The sequence below is a fragment of the Drosophila nasuta genome, chromosome 2R (assembly GCF_023558535.2).
Source record: "Drosophila nasuta strain 15112-1781.00 chromosome 2R, ASM2355853v1, whole genome shotgun sequence".
In the NCBI taxonomy this organism is placed as follows: domain Eukaryota; kingdom Metazoa; phylum Arthropoda; class Insecta; order Diptera; family Drosophilidae; genus Drosophila; species Drosophila nasuta.
The window spans coordinates 10,284,951-10,306,150 of NC_083456.1; the positions used below are offsets into that span (position 1 = coordinate 10,284,951).

General features: G+C 41.9%; 2 protein-coding genes across 4 annotated transcripts in view; both read right to left on the bottom strand.

Moving 5' to 3' along the window:
* Positions 1-14,316, bottom strand: part of LOC132785085 (cadherin-87A) — a 54,383-nt gene extending 40,067 nt beyond the window's left edge. Inside the window, exons 1-2 of one of the 2 annotated variants that reach the window (XM_060791067.1) lie at positions 14,088-14,316; positions 12,706-13,028 (exon numbers count right to left, since the gene is read on the bottom strand). The gene's annotated coding sequence lies outside the window, so the exon portion shown is untranslated. Of the gene's footprint in view, positions 1-12,705; positions 13,050-14,087 lie in introns of those variants that run through there. The other variant, XM_060791068.1, reaches the window with a different exon arrangement.
* A 1,450-nt stretch (positions 14,317-15,766) lies between these two features.
* Positions 15,767-21,200, bottom strand: part of LOC132784585 (AF4/FMR2 family member lilli) — a 37,584-nt gene continuing 32,150 nt past the window's right edge. For both annotated transcript variants that reach the window (XM_060790288.1, XM_060790289.1), the window contains exon 2: positions 15,767-19,017. In XM_060790288.1, coding sequence (XP_060646271.1) covers positions 16,243-19,017 — 2,775 coding nt within the window. In that variant the 3' untranslated portion in view covers positions 15,767-16,242. The remainder of the gene's footprint in view (positions 19,018-21,200) is intronic.

A 21,200-nucleotide genomic window follows, 5' to 3' on the forward strand; every position in this document is an offset into this window, starting at 1 on the left:
ACTTTAAACATTGTGCCACCCTAGCCGATGGCCACTTAATGCACTGAGGCAAATATGCGAAATGTGGTTAATATTCATGCGGTGACAGTTCGATTATCTCTTCGTGGTGCATTGTTTTTGATATCTGCCCAATGTCGACAATTGTCTCTTGTTAATTTACAATGCGGTTAATCAAGTCATATTGAAACTGAAATATCACAAAGGCAATCATCATCAAAGATAAGCAAAACAAATGGCAGAGCAGATGTAAATGTTATTTTAAAGCATTCCAACATATCATCTTGTAATTTAATTTGCTTCGGAAGCGAACCATTGGATTTTTATATCATTTGACAACTCATGTGTATTATTTATTACTGTTAATAAAATAATTTTTGTATAGTATTGTATTTACTAAGATTACCACTAAAACTTCAATCAATATTATATAGTAGATTCGCATATTCAATTCACAAATCCATAATCTACGGGAATTGGAAATGCGCAAAAAAATGTAAAACGAAAGAAAAAATGTTTGCTATGTAAATTAACAGCGAAAAAGCCAAAGATGGCAAAAGCTATGCAACAGCAGACAGACGGACAGACATACAGCTGGAACAACAGCAACAACTATCACAACAAACAAGCCACAAACACATACACAGGCACACACTCTCACATACATGGATTTACTGTATTCAGAGTTGGAGCGTAGAACTCTGCTATGAAATAATCCGCAACGACAAATATGCGCGATTTCTGCGTCCGTCTGTCTGTTCTTTCCTCTGTCTCTGAATGTGTCCATGTTTATTTGTGTGGCTTGGCCAGTCGGTTAGCCAAGCCCCGCACAAAGCACTTTTACACACACTTACCCACACACTCACCCAGAGAGAGAGAGAGAGAGTGAGAGAGAGAGAAACGTATGAGTGTACGAATATTTTGGTGGAGCCAGTTACCAGACGCCAGTCAGCAGCAACAATAGCAACAACTGAAAACCACATACATAAACCGGTTCAACGAAATTCCAACCATCAAGGCAGCAACAGCAGCCAGCAGCCGAACAACAGACAACACACAACCCAACCGACATCCCAACAGCCAAGAGCCAACAGCCAGTTCAAGTCAGAGTCAGAGTCAGAGACGTCTGTGCTAAAGATTCAGCCTGAAGCTTAAGAGTAACAGAACGGGAAGCGGGAATGCGGGAGCAAAATCAGCAGCCGGCACTAAATGTCAAGCGAGTTGAACGGTTTCTGTTGAGGGGGGAGGGGCATTGGTTGGGTAGACTTACTATATAGTAGAAGGTGGCTCACCATAGTGAAGCAAAAGTATAAAAAGTGCAAAAGGCAGAAAGAAATCTGCGCATTTAGAAACCAGAAGAAGCAATACACGATGAATGTAAAACTACAACTGTAGACAGACTTCGATTAGAGATGCTAACGTGATGATAAAAACGCCAAGCGTGTGGAAACAAGTGATTTCTATAATAATAAAGAAACAGAATAAACTAATGACACTTTATTTTGCAATTAAAGTGAATATTAAAATGCATCTGAAATATGTAAAAACACTGTTAGTTAGCTTAGTCAGCTTTAACGATATTAAGATACCTTGCAGGCTTTTGATTGTTGGTATAACAAAGCATTTTATTGGGAAATATAATTTTCATTTTATAGACAAACCTCTTTGGCAACTCTAGCGATCATTACTTCACCTTTAAAAAGTCTGACAATCCCCCTATTGAATGACATAATCACTGCAAATAGCAAGTCAAAAAAAAAAAGTTAACAAGAAAAACTAAATATCAGTTACATGTAGCATGATTTTTCCAATTGAGCTTCACCTCCAGCTTAAGCAGCAGCACGAGCTTACCAATGACGACAACTTCAACGACAAAACGGCGACGGAAAATTTGTTGTAATCAATATGAACTGGCGACTGGCGGCTGCCTCAGATAACTTCACATACTGACGATATATCTCCACAATGTGGAAGTGTGTTTCTCTCTTCCTTTGAGTGTGTGTCTATGTGTGTGTGTCTGCGCGCAAAACAGATTTGTGAAAAATGCGGAAAATGGCAAAAATGAATTCGATGGATTCACGGCAGACATTGCGTATAAGGAGCATTGCGAAATGTATAAATGTACACTGCAATGCTGGGGAATTGCTATGAATCGAATGATAGTCTCTCGAGAAAATGCAGAAGCTCTGCGTCAGTCCTCTTGCCCCACTTGGTTTGTTTCCCCCCTTTGCTATTATGATAAATCGCACCTTTTATTGCAGCATCAGCGCCTTGGTAACTGATTTATAAATGTCCCAACGCCACCCAACTGTTGGCTTAAAGAAATAGACAAAAAACAGCAACAGGAGGCAGACACTAAGTGAAAGAATGGGAAAAGGCGTCACTGAGGGAGAGTGAGAAAGAAAAAAAGACATTGAGCGAACATGACATCATTCGACAGATACGACAGCGTCGACGACGACGACGACGACGTTGTCGCTTTTCCTCAGTTTGCGTCTGTCTGTGGAAAAAATAAAGAGAAAAACACACAGACGCCCTGCTCCTCCCCTCACAGACACCACTCAATTTCTCGGCTTCAACCATTAACTGGCGCTCAATGAAGTTCACATACTCGTAGTGAGTTTTTGCTTTTGTATGTGCGTGCGATATTTATGAGCGCATATTTGCAATAGTCTGTGTACACTATATATTCGTATATATGTATATACACACACATTCGTATGTAGGTTTATGGGCTGCCAACGAAAGTGCAAAAGCCGTAATCACCAGAAATATTTATATTTTCATCTGAGAAATATTTTGAAGTTGTGCTACAAATATTCATAAATTTTCATAAAGGTTGATACAATTATTAATTGCTGCATCTGATTTCGATTAACTTTGATTTGAAAATGAATCTCATATTTTCTTTATGATCGTATATACTTACTTTACTTTGCCATTAATTTTAATATATGAAAGCAACAAGCATTGAGGATTTAGTATATAATATTCATATTTTTTAAATCAAACTTATTTCAAGGGTATCCCAGATTTCAGTGTAGCATGTTTATCGTCAGCTCTCCATTGTCAAATCAATCTGCATTTTCATATTTTTTACGAATGGCAGTGAAAAGTCGTTAAACATAAATCATAATAGAACACCCAGCAAATACGTCACTATTTTACAATTCATATTTTTGTTGAAAACGAACCAACACACGCTGACATTCATACACACACATGTGATGTGATGCTTTATTATTCACATCAACCGCTCTTCTGTCACTGCCCGGACACATTTATCCCACAACATGTTCCCTGTCCCATTGGCCCATTAAACATTCATCATTTTCCGTGGTCATTCGTCATCAATGCGTGCAACATTTAACACTACGAGTGAAAGATGGATCAGCGAATGGTAAACCATAAAATACCCTGCAGTTCAATACATAATACATAGTTGTAGATGTTATATAAAATAGAATATTTGTAATCTTTAATAATCAGCAAACATTTAAGCTTTCTATTAAGATAGATAAGTCTGGGGATTATTGAATACACATACATCACGTTAACCAAATAAATAAATGCAAATTTTAACCATTCCAGACAATTTACGAAAGTATACACTACCTGCATATTTTCTAGAGTATGCTATGCATAAATAAAATCAATAGTTGTGCGTATATTAAAAATAATAACAAAATATGACCATGAAATTGAGTGACTCTAAATGCTTGTTAAATGATGCCTTGAATGCAGCTTTTTATTGTCCTTCGATTATTTCATTCCCCCAAATGTTCTAGTGTAAAAAATGTAACAAATCAATATAAAATGAAAAAGAAAAAAAGATACTCCATATTTTTGCTGTTGCATGCAAGGTGCCCAGTTACAGCATAACCCCCATTTGCCTCCCCCTACTTGTTAACTCATGTATGTATGGGAGAAGTGTATGCTTGCTATATAATTTGGATATGCGATGCAAAGCAACCGAACTTAGCTGTCATTTACATGAATCGAAATACTTTAGATGCATCGAGCTGAAGTAAAAGTAGATGAAAAAATAAATATATGTATGTTGTTGAAATCTGCAATTGCTTTTACTTCGCTGAATACATAAGAGGGTTCTATTTTATATAAATACATGTACATGCGGGTATTGCGATGATAATGCCAAGTCAGGCATAGAATGCTGAAGAATGTGTAGACACCTGCGAATAAGGTCAATTGAAACGAAAGAAATATGAAAACGGAGACAAGAAACTGATGGCCCAATGTCAGTCAACTGTTTTATTTGCTTTTGTGGTTAACAGCAGCAGCAGCAGCAGAAGCAATAATCAAACGCCTCTCCCCGTCTTGTTTTTCTCTCTCAGCTCATTACCATAAAAAGCAGCACGAGCAGCGTGAGCGAAAGAGTACGATGATCTAGAAAAGAGAAGAGACAGATTGCGAGATGGTGACTGGTCACCAAAGCCACAAACGGGTTTCGCAAGCGATGCTAATGCAGAACAAGAATAAGTATTCTTTGGGACATCCAGTGAAAGTGGTGCTATAGAAAGTTGATGCAAATGGGGTTGCCACACCAGCAGTCAGCGTGTCCACCTGGGGGCTGCCTTCCACCAGCCAAATACTTTGACACAACTTTTAATTAGGCCTCTGAAATGCAACAGTCACAGTAACGGCAAGAGAGTTGTCATCATCAGCAGCAGTCAGTAGACCCGCTTTGCAGTTTAACGACAAGGAAACATTATCCTGCTGATTAGCACTGCAAAGCAGAACTGAGGCATGCTTGAGAGCATATCCAATTAGCCATCCAGTGTGCAAAGTGTACACAAGGTGTGCTATTACATAGGGCAAAGAAGGGTAGTCCAAAATCCTTGTGTACGCAAATCAAGCTACAAATTCTCGCTTAAGAGTAATTTGTCTTCAATCTGAGAACATTTGTTCTCTATTAGAGTAATCAATTGTGGATTTACGAATCATTGAAACATAATTTATCGTACTTTAAATTGTGACATTTCAGGTTGTCTATTTAAGTTAATGTGGCAATTTATAACTACCTAACTCTTATTACTTTTGAGGCAAAAATTTGGTTGTGATATTTTTAGCAATGTTATAACATTGTTTATCAACAGTTCAGATTTCAGAGCCACTTACAAGTTTTTTCTTTTCAGGTTCTTGCAGACATTACAACAGGATTACCATTAAACATAAACTGCTCAGCACTTTTTTGAAGCGCATGTCAAATTCGACATGCTAAGAATATCCGGATTTGAGAGTTTCTGCGATCAGGTTACTGGTAACTGGAGCAACTCGTCGACTAAAAAGTGCCCGCCAGGCAAAACATGGCTAACAGAAGGAAAAAATACAAAAAAAGTGCAAAAAGTGCTGAGCACAAGAAAAGTTTAACAATATTATGCTGAGCAAGCACCGTGAGCGTGAAAAAAAGGACACGGAAAATTGTGAATTACAAAAGTGAAAAGCATGTCAGGAGGATGGCAAAGGAGCTAGCTGCCTGTTAGCCTTCATTCAAGTTGAGCGAATGGTTAGCTGAGTGAATGGGATCAAACAATTTGCTAGTTTACACCTTGGACGGCTTTTAATTATACGCATTGTGCGAGGACGACGCGCCGTGCTCATTAGTCGCCTCCACTTCACCACGGACCCAAGACACAAGGCACAAGTCAACTCTAGTCTACTCGACGCTGCGCCTCAACTCAACGCATCTCAGTCCTAACAGGCAGACAGGAAACTTCAACTACAACATGAACAAGCTGATGTCTATGGCGCAAACTTTAGAAATTTCTTGGCGCAAGTGACCCATAAGTTGGTTACCAGCAACAACAAACACCAAGTGGAGAAATGCCTACGCAGGATGCGCTCCTTGTTTGTATGCCGCCTGCCTAATGAATTTGCTGCCCTCCGGGACTATACGGCGGGGCTCAGTGCCGTTTACTTAACAAACTCAAACTCAACGGTGTTGCTGTTGGTGTTGGCCTATCCGTGGATCTAATTGCTTTGTTAGACACCGTCGGGGCTTAAATATGATGGTGTTTAGTGGATCCTTCGTCCCCCCAAAAGCAGGTCAGAACGGTCTTCATACATTTGCATGCAGAGGGTTGTTGCACAAGTTCACAGTTAAAGTTTAGGGAAACATTTCATCTTATCTCTGAATCTAGATGAAACACGTTTCGAAGCAAAGTTTAAGGCATTTACATTCTAGGGAATGATTGAGCTCTAATTGAAAACAGATTATTTAAATGATTAAATAATGGATTTCGTATCACTGATCTCGGAATACATTTTATAAATAGAAATTTAACAAGAATTAAAGTTGGCGAGAATTCCCTATTGAAGAATTGGATAAGTGTCCCACACATAAAATAAATAATCTTTTTTTGTTTTTCAATTTCATTTTTTTATTGCGACCTCACAGATTATGGTAAATTATCCGCAGGCACTGTCCAAACATTATCCATGGTCAACACTCAACATATTCAGTGTGTCTACGCCCCTGGCGTGTAATTATAAATACTTTTCAACAGTATTTACCAGGAAAACATCACAGAGCATTTGACTAATCTCTGACTTCTCCCTGAGCATACAGAGGTATAGAAAGAGAAAGAGAGGGAGAGAGCAACAGAGAATGAGAGACAGCGAGAACGAAGGAGAAACTCATGCATGGGGACCAGGGGACAGTTCAAATACTGGCCCCAAGCATTGGCCCTGGTCATGTCACGCCCTTGTTGCAAGCAATCTAACTTCAAAAGCGACTTCATTTGACAAGTTTAATGCAGTCCAACAACAATTTAAACAACAAGAACAACAGCAACAACAGAAAAAAAGTAAAGTTGTTTATTGCATTACTGCTCGCCGGTTAAACTTTTCAACAGAAGCCAGCGGTCAACTAACCAAACCCTTGTCCCCTACTCGACCACGTTGTCAGTTATAAATAAAAAATAAATCGTCAACCCACCGAGTTTTCATATTTCTTGCTGTTCGTTTTTTTTTACACTTCTGTAAAATAGGCAATTATAAGTTGGAAATGATGTTTACAGATTCCTTGAGTAGATGCAAATCAAATAAGTCACGAAGAAATTGCGCATTTACATTAAATTAAATCCTAATTTAAGTTTGCGCTTAAATTTGACATGAAACGAAATACCGTATTAACTTTAACTATTCGACACTTTTTTCAACTACAAATTTAGTTAAAAACTTATCGTCCCTATGTGGATGTGTGAGTCCCAACTGATGCGACATGTTGGCATACCACTAAGTGAAATTAGCGGTTGTTACTAATGAAAAGTGGTTTTAGAGCGACGCAGAACTTTTGCAATTTTCGGGCATAAGCACGACGATAATGGTTGAGCTTCGCCTCATGGGCAACCGAAAAAGTTGATGGTAAATACCCAGTGGATCAGCTGAAGGAAGGGTATAAACTGCGCAACACTTGATTAAGAACATATTTTTGATTAAAGTTAGATAACATTTTTTTTGAATTCCTTACTTTAATGTTAGAGAAGTCAAGAAAAAACAGTCTAGAAATAATTATACACTGAGAACGCATTCTCTGCAATATTATATTATCAATGGTATAATAAAGAATATCTTTAACTAATTGCAACAACTTCCCATTAAAACGTACACAAACTCGTGGGAGCTTTTGTTATTGCAAGAATTCCAATTCAACTCACAACTTAAGTAAAATTTATGTACATAATTTAGTATTTAAGTACCGTTTCATAATTACCATTAAGTTGGTAAGTACAGTAACTAAGTATAGGGTAGAGAAGAGTCAGGCAGCTGTTGCGTAGTGTAAGTTGAGGCTATTATTTGCCAAAGTCCAAATTTGTCAGCGACAAATGGCAATGGACTTAGCATTATGCACTACGGTTTTTTTACTTCACTATAATACAGTTTAGTTAACATTACCCGAAGTGGCATTAATGCGACTGCTGAAAGGGGATTAATGAAAATGGAGATTGCTGCCTTTGCTTTTGCACTGAATATGCAGGATGTGGACGTGATTCGTATTCAAGTCAGCCAATAATCGGATTAGTGTAGTTCGCATCAAACTTTCTGCACATTATGCGCATAATTAAAAATTACTTGAGTACACTTTCCCTTTTGCTGACCATGTGCCACGCCCAAGTTCGCTAAGCGCCTTGCCACCTCCCCCACCCCTTCGGATGGCTTCCTCTGCGTTCTTCGCATGGCATCTTCTTCGACGAGAAGCGAAATTAATGGCTTTTCTATTATTTTGCGCAAAGTTTCGAAGCGCATTTGACGTTGATTGCATTTTTTGCGCTTGCAATAGCAGCGGCAACGGCAGCGACAGAGGCAGCAGCAACAGCAGCAGCAGAGGCAGCATCATCAGCAGCAGAAGCAGCTCCTCTGGCGGAATCACAGCTGCTGCAAGCTGACTGCTGGCTGCTGGATATGGATACAGATACGGGTTGCTAGATGCTTGATTAAAAATTTAGTGTGTGCAGCTGATGCCCTGCCGGCAATTTGTGTTGCCGCCCCCACTGCCCAGACACGCACACCCCCACTGCTGCCACCAGCCACCCGCCAATCCCTGCGAGCTGTTGCCAGTTTTGGCCATTAAACATTTGATACTGGCGAATCGCAGCGTAAGGAAAGGCGAAAATCTTGCAAAACAATTGCCAAACAGTGGACAAACCGAAAACAACAAAACCTAAAGAGTGCATATACTTGTATGAGTAGTTTGTAGATTGTGGTGTGTTGATTTGTGTGCCATGAGATGCAGATACTCGTAATGGAAACCATCTATTGAAGAGAGGAAACCGATAAGCAGAGTGAGATACTGGCAAGTAAAGTGCAAATACATGTGGATGATAGAGCCAACGAATAATTAAAGCAACACACAGTTCGAGTAGAGCAATTTAAGCATTCTCAGAGCTATGTAGTATATTGTTTTTGTATTAAGAATTTTTTAATACTACAATAAATTAACGCTAAAAATTTATCAATTTATAAAAGGAACTGCTCAAGTTTCTCCAAAGTAAACATTTCAATCTTGTAGCCACCTAAACTCATGCCGTATCAGAGTCCTTTTACATAGAAGCTCTAAAAATGTGGCAGTCCTTGCACGTACACACATACATCCAAACAGTACACACACACAAGCAAACACCGCAACATGCGATGGATGTTGCAAGTGCACCTGCTCAGCTCCGCAATAAGCTAAATAGATTCAGGAATAGATCAATGTTTTATATATGTTTATTGCAAAAAGTGAAAGATTAAAAAACACTCTAAGCTAGTGCTTTTTATCAAAATATTAACAAAGTTTCCTAAGATTAGATCGTTTTATCATTGTGAACATAACCACATTGAATTTGTAGAATTTGATAATAGTAAAATAAATTCGTTGTCAACCAAAAATACATTCATAGAAATAAAAATGGAATTTTATTCTATTTATTTTGGAGAATTTCATAATAACAAAAATTCGCTCAAAGAAGATTTCTTATTTATTTTTTATAATCTTTAGGCATGAAAACAAGGATTGCATTTAACTCAAAGAGCAAATGCATTTTAATTTTTCCCAGCCACTCTTTAATCATGTTGAACATGCATTCTAATTGTATAGTTTTCAAATACGAATTTAAATTGGCACAACTTATTTTGCATTCAAAGAAATGCTTATTTGCATAAAGGTTTATATTATAGGCAAGGATCTTAACAACATGCCTAAGCCAAAAACCACTATTCAAGCGAGCCTTGTCTGTCTGTTAGCACTGTTCCAAAAACTGTTTTCTTTGAACCCGTTTTGCCGGCACAATTATATTGGGGTTTGGGGCCAGACACACGCTCGGACCAAAAGAAAAGCGTTAAGTTGCACAAAATAAACTTCCTTCCGGTCGCGGCTGAATGCTTGGCTGGCCGACTAGCTGACTGACTGACTGAATGGCTGACTGGCTGCGAGGCTGGCAAGCTATCTTCTTCGCCTTTACGCTTATTCGTTAGTTGGCTGCCTGACTGCTTTCTGTTGGCCAGTCGTAATCCGCCAGAGATGCCCCCGTGGCCAGAACTTTGCGGCAATCCCAGACGGGGCGGCCGAAAACTTTAAGCGCATTTCGGCTTTTTACATAAACTTGTCTAGGCGCCATCGAACAATACAAAATGAATGGGAAGAGGGTTTTTTGTGTGTTGTGCTTGGACGTGGGGCAATTGGGGAGATGGAACGTGAACGTGAGGCAACTAAGACTCAGCATACAGCAGCTGACAAGCAAAACAACCAGTTAATTTTCAAACTGTGCAAAAGTACCCAAAAGTGCGACAAGCAACGCTACGACAAGGAGGATGAGAGGAGGCAACGAAACGGTTTCGAGGGTCGGTTCGTGGTTAGACTTGATTTGATACGCCGCAACTAGTTCAAAACTACAACAGCGCCCGTCACAAAATGCATTGGGTGGGGAGCTGGCGTAGAGTGGCCTCGACTGGTCTGAAACTGGTGCCAGCGCTGGCGATGGTGCTTTTGCTGGTTTTTGCTCTTACTGGGCGCTGCTTAGGCCCGGTTCGGCAAAAGAACAACAACACGAGCAGCTGTGAGACCAATGGACTAACTGGCCAGCGGGCCAGCGTAAAAACTATAAAACTTGTTTCTGTCTAAACATGGAGGCACGTTCGGAACCACAATTCACCTCATTTCCCTCTGCCTCCCGTGGAAACTTGCCGTGTTGCAAGCTTGTCTGAAATATCTTCCGGCTCGCAACAACTGTGCAACGCTGTTTGGACGCAGTTCCGTCGACGGCTTTTCGAGATTTTCCATTGTTAAGAAGGCGGTTCCCCAAAAGCCGCCGCTGCCACCGTCGCGTCGTTTATTATTGTTATTGTTGTTGTTGTTGTTGTTGTTGGTGTTGTTATCATTGTTATTTTTGTTGCCTGTTAGAGTCTTACAACGCCATCGCCACTCGCAATTTTCCCATTGTTGTTTGTTGTTGTTTTCCAAAATTACGAAATTCTTCACTGAGTAAAATAGAGCTCCGACCCAACGGGGAATAGCAGAGTGGGGCATCTACCTATGTATATCTATTGTAGTTTTGCAATAAATTATATCCAAATAATGCTTTGGAAACTATTGAAAGTGACTTTTTCAATCGTTTTAACGCCGCTCAGTTGTAGGTGGATAAAACAAGAGAAAACTGCGCACACTGCTCATGTATTTGTTTTAGATAAGCTCTAAAAGTGCTTTTGACTGATTTAGCAGGGCTTTAATAAATGATTACTAACAAATTTAGTCAATAAATATAAAATGAAGTTGAAGCTGAAATAATCTTTTGTCGTCACAACAGAATTAAAATATCAATTCAGTTTTATATAAGCAAACGGGAATATAAAATACATGGTGTGATTCATATTAAATTAAATGATGTCATCTTAAAACTACAAAAATAACTGATAATACATATGTATATGCAGAAGTTTTTTTTTTTTAAGAGTCATTTTATCTGATATGTGTTAAATATTCGCTCGTTTAACCTGATTATTTGCCATACTATTCGTTTATAAACAAACAAATTATTTAATTAATAACGTTTTAATTTGAAAGCAATACAATTACATCTTCAACCCATCATTATGTCAATAACAATTATAAATTTACAAAATGAATGAAACGTTAACAATGACCAAGTTCAATGCCATAGATCGGCGTCTTTCTATCTCTCTCAACTAAGTTCATTAGCTACTAAAAGATCATCAGAAAAAAAAACAAAAATAAAAAATTATTAACAGCAAGTATAAAATGAAAATGAAAAGGCCTTGGTAAACTTTTGAAGTGATTTCACACTTTGCAATCACAAACATAATAGAAAAAGATTCGAATGCATGATATAATATATTTAACTTCAATGCTGAGTAAGCCCACAACTGTGAGATTTTATTCGGGGAAGGGTTTTAAAATGTGATTTGCCTAAAAGGGCGAATGTACAGTAATTGAATTTGCAAATTTAAGATTAAACGATGCCCTATTAAGAGACGAAATTAGGTTTCGCTTCTTGCCAATTAGGTATGCAACATGTGTGCCAATTGCCTTGGCAATCTTAGTAACTTGGTAACTGTGCTACCCGCACACGTATCCATAGGGTGCTCCCATTTACCCAAAAGCACACTTACTTGGCCAAGTTACAGTCTTTATTACATTAGGGCCAATACCAATTCATAATTAACATAATTGAGGCGGCAGCCCGGCATGAATGTTTTTTACTGCTTTGATGATCTGAAAGAAACACCCTGTGGGAACGAGGGGGACGGAAGGGAAGCTCTCTTGCCAGGTAAGGTAAAAAAGGTAACAATGTCAAATGACGGCGAAAACCCATAAACAAAAACGCCACAAAAAAATAAGTGAAAACGCTGAAGTTGAAGTTGATCGACTACAAGACACCCACATAACGACTCAACTATTTGTATTCAAATATGATATTCCAATCCATGGTATACCCTGTCAATCACTACTACAGGGTATAACTCAAAAATACGAAACAACAGAAAAGCAAAGATGGGAAAATGAAACAATATGTGTATGTAATTTCTACGCAAAAATCTTTTCACATGGCCTGGCAGGCGGCGTGTAACATAACAGAAACAACAATAGGCTAAAGAAGACGAACTGAGAAGAAGTAAATAACTGCAAAAAGAGCAAGAAGAAGAGGAAGACGTGGCAGCACAAAATTGACGTTGATGTAGTTGACTTACCCACTCTGAGATGCTGCAACCGAGCGAAAGTGCGAGCGAGACAGCAGCTGCTGGCAGGCTGACCTAAGCTTTGGGGGCCTCTGTCGCTTGGAATGTGGCCGTTGCGCTTTTTCCTCTCTCTCTCGCAGTGTTGTTTTGGTTTTTTTGTTTGTAGTTTATAGTGTTGTTTTGCTCGTTTTACCGTTGTGGCAATGCCGGCGACGGCGTAATTGTTGCTGCTTTTGTTGGGTAGGGCGGCGGAGGTGAAAAAGGTGACGCTCGCACTTATTTTGCGTTTTGCGTTTAGTGCGCCTCTCCTTGCAGTCCGTCACTTGTTTCTTTTGCTGCAATATAAACTACATTGACTGAAGGGCAAAATACACACACAATCATAGGCAACCACAGAAATTTCAACAATTAAATCATTCATTTTTGCACTTTTGCACGTACAACAAGCGAGACCAACAGCAACAACGAATAACAAAATATGCGCGCGATAATGTGATCAAATTTATTTATTTTATTATTAATTTAATAAAGCTTAATAAAGCACATAAATGAAAAAAGATTTAACCTTTTATGTGACGCGACAAAACGAAAAACAACGTAACATAAATAATAAAGGCACGCGACGCACGTATGCAGCGCGGAACCGCAGTCGTAGCTCAGCAGCAACTAGTCAGCAAATTAGTAAAGCAGCGATGCTATGCGACGCCATGGCCTCTGCTACCTCAATGTCAACGTCGCAGTAGCTGTCATATTCTTCTTCTTCGTAAGCACCCACACACACACAACAAGAACTAAAGGCTATTGGCTAAATTGAATTTCTGGGCTGCAATTTGCGCTTTTAATTAAATCATTAAAATGAGGGCAAAAAGATTACGATTACGCCATTTATGTTCCCCGCCCGCGTTTCGTCTTCTACAGCTTCTGACCACATGCTGACTGACTGACCGTTTTATTGTAATTGTTGCTTGGCGTGTTTCTCTTTCTATGTGCTTGTATGTGTGTGATTTTTCTGTTTGTGCATTTATTTGTTGTTTGCCGAGCTCAATTGCATTTGCTGCTGAAAAATTTAATTACGCACCCAATAGTAAACGCAATTCAAATCAAATTATATATTTGCTGTAGTGTGTAATTGAACTGTTTTAGTCTGCAATTAAATTGTTGCTTCAAACACACACACACTTACACGAACACATGTACACATGTACAAACAGATACGCAGCCTCATGCACAAACAAAAACCAGCCAAACAACTATTTTTACAGCCTACGCCGCCGCCTGCTGCGCTGCTTCTCTGCTGCTGCTACCGACACTAATGCTACATGTACCGCTTTAGAACTTCCACTTGTCTACTTCTTTCTTCGTTGTTGCTTTGCTTTTGCCTTTTATTTTTTTACCTTTGCTATTGCACGATTTTAACATTGTGTGCGTTCTTCCCAATATTCATGCTTTTTTAATTAGTTGTAATTTAGCGGCATTTCAAAATACACACTCGCGCACGAAATTCTTATTTTGAACACAATCAAAGCACACGCGACGCAACGCTTCTTGGTGAACAGATTTTTATAAACAATGCCGCCGACGCAATTCAAATCGACGGCCGCGACACACCCGCACTCGACCAATGAAGACGATAAACTAATAACAGGTGTTCAACAGGTGACCAGGCTGCCAACTTAGCAGAAATCATTTCACAAACTTTAACATTATATTTTGAGTTTAACATTATTGGAAAACAGCTGTCTCTTTTATGTTAAAGTTAGGGAATTGTTTTAATTGTTCTGCTAAGTAACAGTGTGTTGCATGTAAGTTTATGTTGCTTGCTAACAAGTCATCAGGAGTTTTAAAAACATATTAAAAATAAATAAAATTTTAAATATACATATATTACATCGTCCTGACTTATAAATAACATATACTAAAGAGTATCAACAAAAGCTTGTAAGTATTTTTCAAGCTTGACTTTTAGAAACATTGCCTACGGTCGCACTATTTTAAATATTTTAATTAGCCAAGCTCGGCACCTGAAGCTTACTAAACAGCTGAATCAGTCTTATAAAATATATGGCATCTCTTTGGGGATATTTTTTTATGTTTCTTGACAATGCACTAGATGGCGACACATACGGATAAAAATCGATGTATCTTTCACTCATAGGTGGTGCTTTTGGATAGAGCAATTTTGAAGTACCATTTAAATTGGTGGCGCTGTAAGTACAGACACCAACCATCCGGTGCGTAAACCAAAATTATAAATGCACAGTCATAGATGGCGCTTTTTAATACGAAATTTTATAGTACCATTTTGTAATGCTAGGTGGCGCTGTAAGTACAGACACCAACCATCCGCTGCGTATACCAAAATTATAAATGCACAGTCATAGATGGCGCTTTTGAATACGAAATTTAATAGTACCATTTTGTAATGCTAGGTGGCGCTGTAAGTACACTCACCAGCCAGTACAAAAGCTCAAGCTGTAATCGTACAAGAACTAAAAGCAAATATTTGTACACTTGCAATCTCAAAAGCATCTTAATTTCTGAGTGATCCTTTGGTGTAAATGTGTCTCCTGCAAAATCCCATTACCAACCAACTATTATGATGAAGAATACAAGTTTTGCTATTTTTTTTTAAACAAATTTCTTTATATTTGCTTGCATTTTATGGTTTTTTTCAAATATTTTTTTAAAATTTTTTTAATTTTTTTTTTGTAAAACTTTGTTTTAAGTTGTTCTTTCATTTATCCGTTTTTTGTTTCTTTTGTATATAAATAATAATACTTATGGCTACAATATAGTAAACGTTTTTCGATTTTGCTTGTTTTCTTTTACATTTGCTTCTGTTGTTTTTTGTATTATATTTTGTCTTTGTATCAAACACAAATTTAGTTAAGGTTTTTCTGCATAATTGAACTTGTTGTATTGTTGTTGTTTTTTCTATGTATGTATGTGTGTTTATGTTTTTGTTGTAATCGAAAAACTGCAACAATTGCAACTAACAAAGCTAAAGTTACATGTCATACGCGCTAATATAGATACAATTATCTTTTATAATTCTAATATTTTGTTTTCATAATTGTTTATATACTCTTTGTTTTTGCTTGCTCAAACTTATGTGCTACAAGTGGTTGTTGTTGTTCTTTTACAATATTTACACTTAAAAATTTGCTAATAGTTTTCATTTGTCATATACCATTTTATCATCTTAGTTTTTCATTTCAATACAATTGCAATTGCGCCCCCTGGCGGCGACATCCGAATGCTTGCTTGGGTTTCAAATGGGCGGTGTGTGTAGTTGGGGAGTGTTTTTTAGGAGTGGAGTGGACAGCGGAACCAGGGGCATGGTGCACGTTTCACAACCTGAGCATAATTCGAAATTATGTTTCGTTTTTTTCATTATTTTTTTTTAGTATTTTGCTTGCAACAATTACATATTGAATACTGCTTGGGAATTGCTATGTGGCGCCACCTGGCGTCGACGCGTGACCCGCACGCAACAACGCCCGGCGGCCAACATCGAACACCAGTCGAACAGCTAGCTTACAACTGATACTAACTGCCGACCATAATGTGAGCGGGCTGTTCGAGCTCATTGTCGTGCAGCCTCGAACTGGCCACTGGGCCACTGAGGCCGCTCTTGAAGAGTTCATCTGAGCTGAGCTTGCAGCTGGGCACCAGTTCGGTAAACTCGGATCCCAGGCCGAATTCCATATCAAGGAAACCGTACTCCCATGTATTGGCACCCGCCGACACATTGGAACTAATGCTGCTCACATAGGATGAGGTCAGTGAATGCGTTGCCGACGAAATTGTCGACAATGTCGTGAACGTGGCTGTCGTCGACGACGACAACGAGTTGTTGTTGCTGCTGCTGCTCGAGTTGCTCGCCTGCACAGTGGTGAAGCTGCCACTGAAGGCCAGTGGCGAATTTGCGCTACTGCTGCCGGTACTACTGTTCGCTATGCAAACAGGCACTGCAGTGGGAGTGGCAGCGGCGGGCAATATGTTGAACAGATCGTTGTTGTTCAGCGGATCCAGCGCCGACTGCGAGCTGAGGCTGAGCACCGAGCTCCAGTTTATGGAACGCGTAGAATCGTCATCCGCATAACCCGAATCGCTTGAATCACAGGCGCTGACCACACTGCTGGTGGCAGAGTTGTTGCTGCTACTGCTCGCGTTGCTGCTGCTGGTGTTGTTGATGTTGCTGCTGCTCGAGTTGCTGCTGTTGGCGACTTGTGCAGGCGTGACAGCCACCACAGAGACAGCGGCGCTCACTGGCGTCTCGCTGGCGCTGCTTACGACTGTTGTTGCTGCTGGCGCGGCAGCAACTGTTGCTGCTCCTGCTGCGGGGGCGGCGACAACTGTGCTCTGGCAGGTGGGGAAGGGCGTGGCACGTCCAGACTGCGACTCCCGAAACGGATAGTGGTCGTAAGGATGCAGCGTCGTGCTAGCAGAAGACGTATCACAGTTGCTGCCAGTCGTCAATGGCTGGAAGCCCGTTGGCGCGCCAGTTGTTGCTGCTGAGTTGGCTGCTGCTGCTGGGACACCTGCAGCTCTGTAGGCGGGCGGCGGCGCATCGAGTCGCTCGTGGTAGCCAAGTGGCGGTGGTGCTTGGGGTTGGAAACTGGGCGCTTGCGCCAGCTGCTGATAGTGATCCATGTTGGCCAAGCGCGCACAGTTCAACACGGGCGCATAATCCTGTTGAGCATGATGCAGAGGCGGTGGCGGCGTTTGCTGCTGCTGTTGTTGCTGCTGCTGCTGTTGCTGATAGGCTGGATGGTACTGAGCTGCCTGAGCTGCGGCTGCAGCTGCTGCGGCGGCAGCCTGCTGATGATGCTGCTGTGCCGCCTGATGCAACTCCTTGGCCTCAGCCTCGATCTCGCGATCGATGCGCTTGAGTGTGTTGCAGATGAGGACCGAGCGATAAAGCGACTGCTCCGACACTTGGCGAAAACGCGACAACTTGAACATCGATAGATTGCGTATCTTCAGTCGCGTATCCTTGTAGCAACTGCGATTGGCGCTGCACCAACCGCCGCGTCCATCGCAGCAACGCTTCAACGGCAGACCGTGCAAAGGCAGAGGCAAACCGCCAGGCACGAAGGCAGCGGGCGCGGGACCATTGCTGTTGCTGTTGACATTGCTGCTGTTGTTGTTGCCGCTGCTGGGCAACGCGCTCGTTGGCGTCGAGCTCGCCGCACTGCTGCAGCCCAAGTCCAGATAGGATTTGCCATTCTCCGCACAGCGTATCGTCTGCTGTGGCGCAGGCTGCGCATATACAACGCCGCCGCCATTCTCATAGAACTGCTGCTGCTGCTGGGCGGCACTGGGCGTGGCTGCAGCACCACTGGGCGGTGGACCAGGCACGCCCGCTGCTCCCGTTGTCGTCCACTGCGGCGGAGCAAAGCCTCGCGGCGCCATGTGCTGCGGGCTGCCGGTGCGCGAGCAATTCTGCTGGGGAAATGGCTCCGAGTAGTAGGCGGGACGGCTGCCATAGCCGGGAGCGTAGCTGCGTTGCTGTTGCTGCGCTGCGGCAGCTGCTGCAGCAGCCGCTTGCTGCTGATGTTGCTGCTGCTGTTGTTGCTGCTGTTGTTGCTGTTGCTGCTGCTGGGCGAAGGGATGATAGCGCATGGGACAGTAGGTGGGTATGATGCTCTCCTCCTCCTCGTAATCATCCTCGAAGTCATCATCATCGTCGTCCAACTCATCCGCGCTGAGCAGTGTCGTGGCCAGCGTGGAGCGTGTGGCAATGCTGCCCCAAGGATCACTGGGCACTGCCACCGCCTGCAGCTTGGAGATGCAGTCGACAGGCTCGTTGCTGTTGCTGCTGCCCACAGAGGCTGTTGCCACCGGCGAAGCTGCTGCCGTTGACCAAGGCTCGCAGGGCACCGCAGCAACCACCTCGAGCTTGGCAATGTTGTCCTCGGGTATGGCTGCACTTGCCGTTGGCGGCAGTGGCACCTCGGCAGGACATTTGCTGGTCGTGCTTGTGCTGCTTGGGATAGTAACTTCGTCACCGTTGCTGTTGCTAATAATACTATGAGCTGTCTTCAGGGTCTCCACATTGTTGTTGTTGGCTTCGGTTTGCTGTTGTTGCTCCGTTGCTGCTGCTGCTGCCGCTGCAGCTGTTGGCGTTGGCGTTGTCTTTTGCTGTTGCTCCTCGAGCGATTCCAGGTAGTTGTTGTTGTTGATGGCCCATTTGTTGGCCTTCACCGGAGGCGGCGCACAGTTGCCCGTGTAGGTGGTGTTGGCATCCTTGCTATCAAAGGTCAGCTCATGCTTCCGCTTGGTAGCGGCTGTTGCTTGAAGACCCATTGCTGAATTTACCTGCAAAAGCGGGAGAGAAAAGTGAAATTGTCTCGATTAGGAATTGGCGCCAACAACGGATAACAAAGGTGGAATGAAATCAGTATGAATGCGCTAAGCAGTTACCCTACAATATATTTTTGATAAGCTTATCTTACGTAAATTAAAATCTGCTCTTTAGTTTGCTAATTGCCAAGATATGTGTTGTTTGTTCAAAGGGAATTGCTGATCTGAGCTTCAGCTAATGTATCCCTCAGCCACTTTCACTTTCAAGTTGCATATACCCCATTAGCTGCAACTCAACGAGAGTATTTGCTTGAATGTCGTCTCATAAATTGTGCAGAGCTTCGCACAAAGGAACAGCAGCCAATGACTAAACCCAGCAACCCACCAACCCAGCCACTCACCCACTCATCCACTCGACACCACCCAAGCCAACCAATCCAGCCAATGTCAGGCGCCTGTCTACGTGCCGCAGCCAGGACAACGACAAAGGGCACAAAGTACAACGAACAACGAACAGCGCACACAAAAAAACAAACGAGAAAAAAAAGAAGAAACTTATCAAGAAAATGGAAGTCAGGCGGCGGCACCACCATCGCCATCACCATCACCATTGCCATCACATCGCTGCTAATGGAGAGCAGAGTCAGTGAGGCATCCACCCTCGCCACCAACGAGCTGAGCTGCCTGGCTGGCATTGCTCATCATCAGCAGCAGCAGCAGAAGCAGCAGCAGCAACAGCAACGTTTGCTGCTCGAATCTTCTTAAAATAAAACACACAAACAACTGGCAGATGGAGAGACCGAGACCGAGTCTGAGACTGAGGCACAGCCAGCGGCAGAGACGGAGATGAAGACGCAGACGGACGGACGCAAGGCAGGAGCAATGGCTGACGCTGCGTGTCTGACGAGGGGGAAGCGTTGGTGGCGTTGCTGTTGCTGTAGCTGTTGTTGCTGCTGCTGCTGCAGGGTCAGAGGCATGAGCGTGGGACTCGCAGCCAGTGGGGCTGCCTTCAAATCGTCTTCTCCGTCGACGTCTCGGTCTCGCTCTTTGTCTCCGCGTCCCCGTCTCCGTCTTTGTCAGCGTCTTCGCATTGCGTTCAGCACTTCCGCCATTTACGTCGAGTCTTTGCCGACTTTTCTCAAAAACTATTTTTGGGGGCAGCGCAGTTTTTCATCATTTTGGAATAATATAGAAAGCCATTCGAACAATGCCACAGTCGACTTGCAAATGTTCCATTTCAATACGTTCCCATTTAGCATAGTGCAAACGAAACGAATTGGAATGCAACGCGATTGATAATTTGAGAAATCCGACAAAAGAATTCAATTCAAAACTTTAGATGATCCATGCAGAATTATCCAAAAATATAAATAAATATCTCATGGAACTCTTTCGATTCTCTAATCTCTTTATGCCATACTAAGAATGTTGCTTTCAACTATTTATTTTTTTCATAAAATCATATCAAAAAGATCTTCAAAAACCATTTGTGGCTTAGTACTTTATTGTATAATAGGGTTGCCATGCTTATAAGCTCATTAAGTTTAGAGCCAACTTCAAAGTATTTCAACTGATCTAAGGGTTGTCAGTGTGGCCGCACTCGATTTTATCATTTGCCTCTAATGCACAGCATTGCTAAATCCATCTTAGCAGTGTTGCCACCCCTCTTTGGCTTAGCTCAACACCGAGTTGAAGCTGAACATCACAGATGTGTGCTCTGTGCCTAACTTCGATGTACGGAATATGGAATACGGAGTCCGGACGAGCCTTTGTCATGAGTTATAAGGGTTGCCATATGCTCGCATATTTCAGTATTCGTCGAGGGGGAATACGAAATGCTCGAATACTTGAATACGAGTACTCGCAGTACAACATGATTCGAATCGCAACAACATCGGGGTGAGTTTTCGTTTCGTTCGTTTCGTTTTCGTTTGCATTTCTTTTTGTCTTCTTTTTTCTGTTGTTGTTGCTGTTGCTGTTGCTGTGCTGTGCTGTTGGTACGTTTTGTTATCGTCATCGAGGTCGTCGCATGTGTTTCACATTTTCCTTGCCCTTTTTTCCAGCCCCCGTTTCGTGCCCGCCGCACATCGTGTCTGCCTGTTTGCCAGCCGTCTGTCGTCTGCCGTCTGCGCTCAGTAACTCAGCCCTTTGCACATTTGCCGTTGTCGTTGTTGCCTGTGCCTCGAACTCAGCGTCAT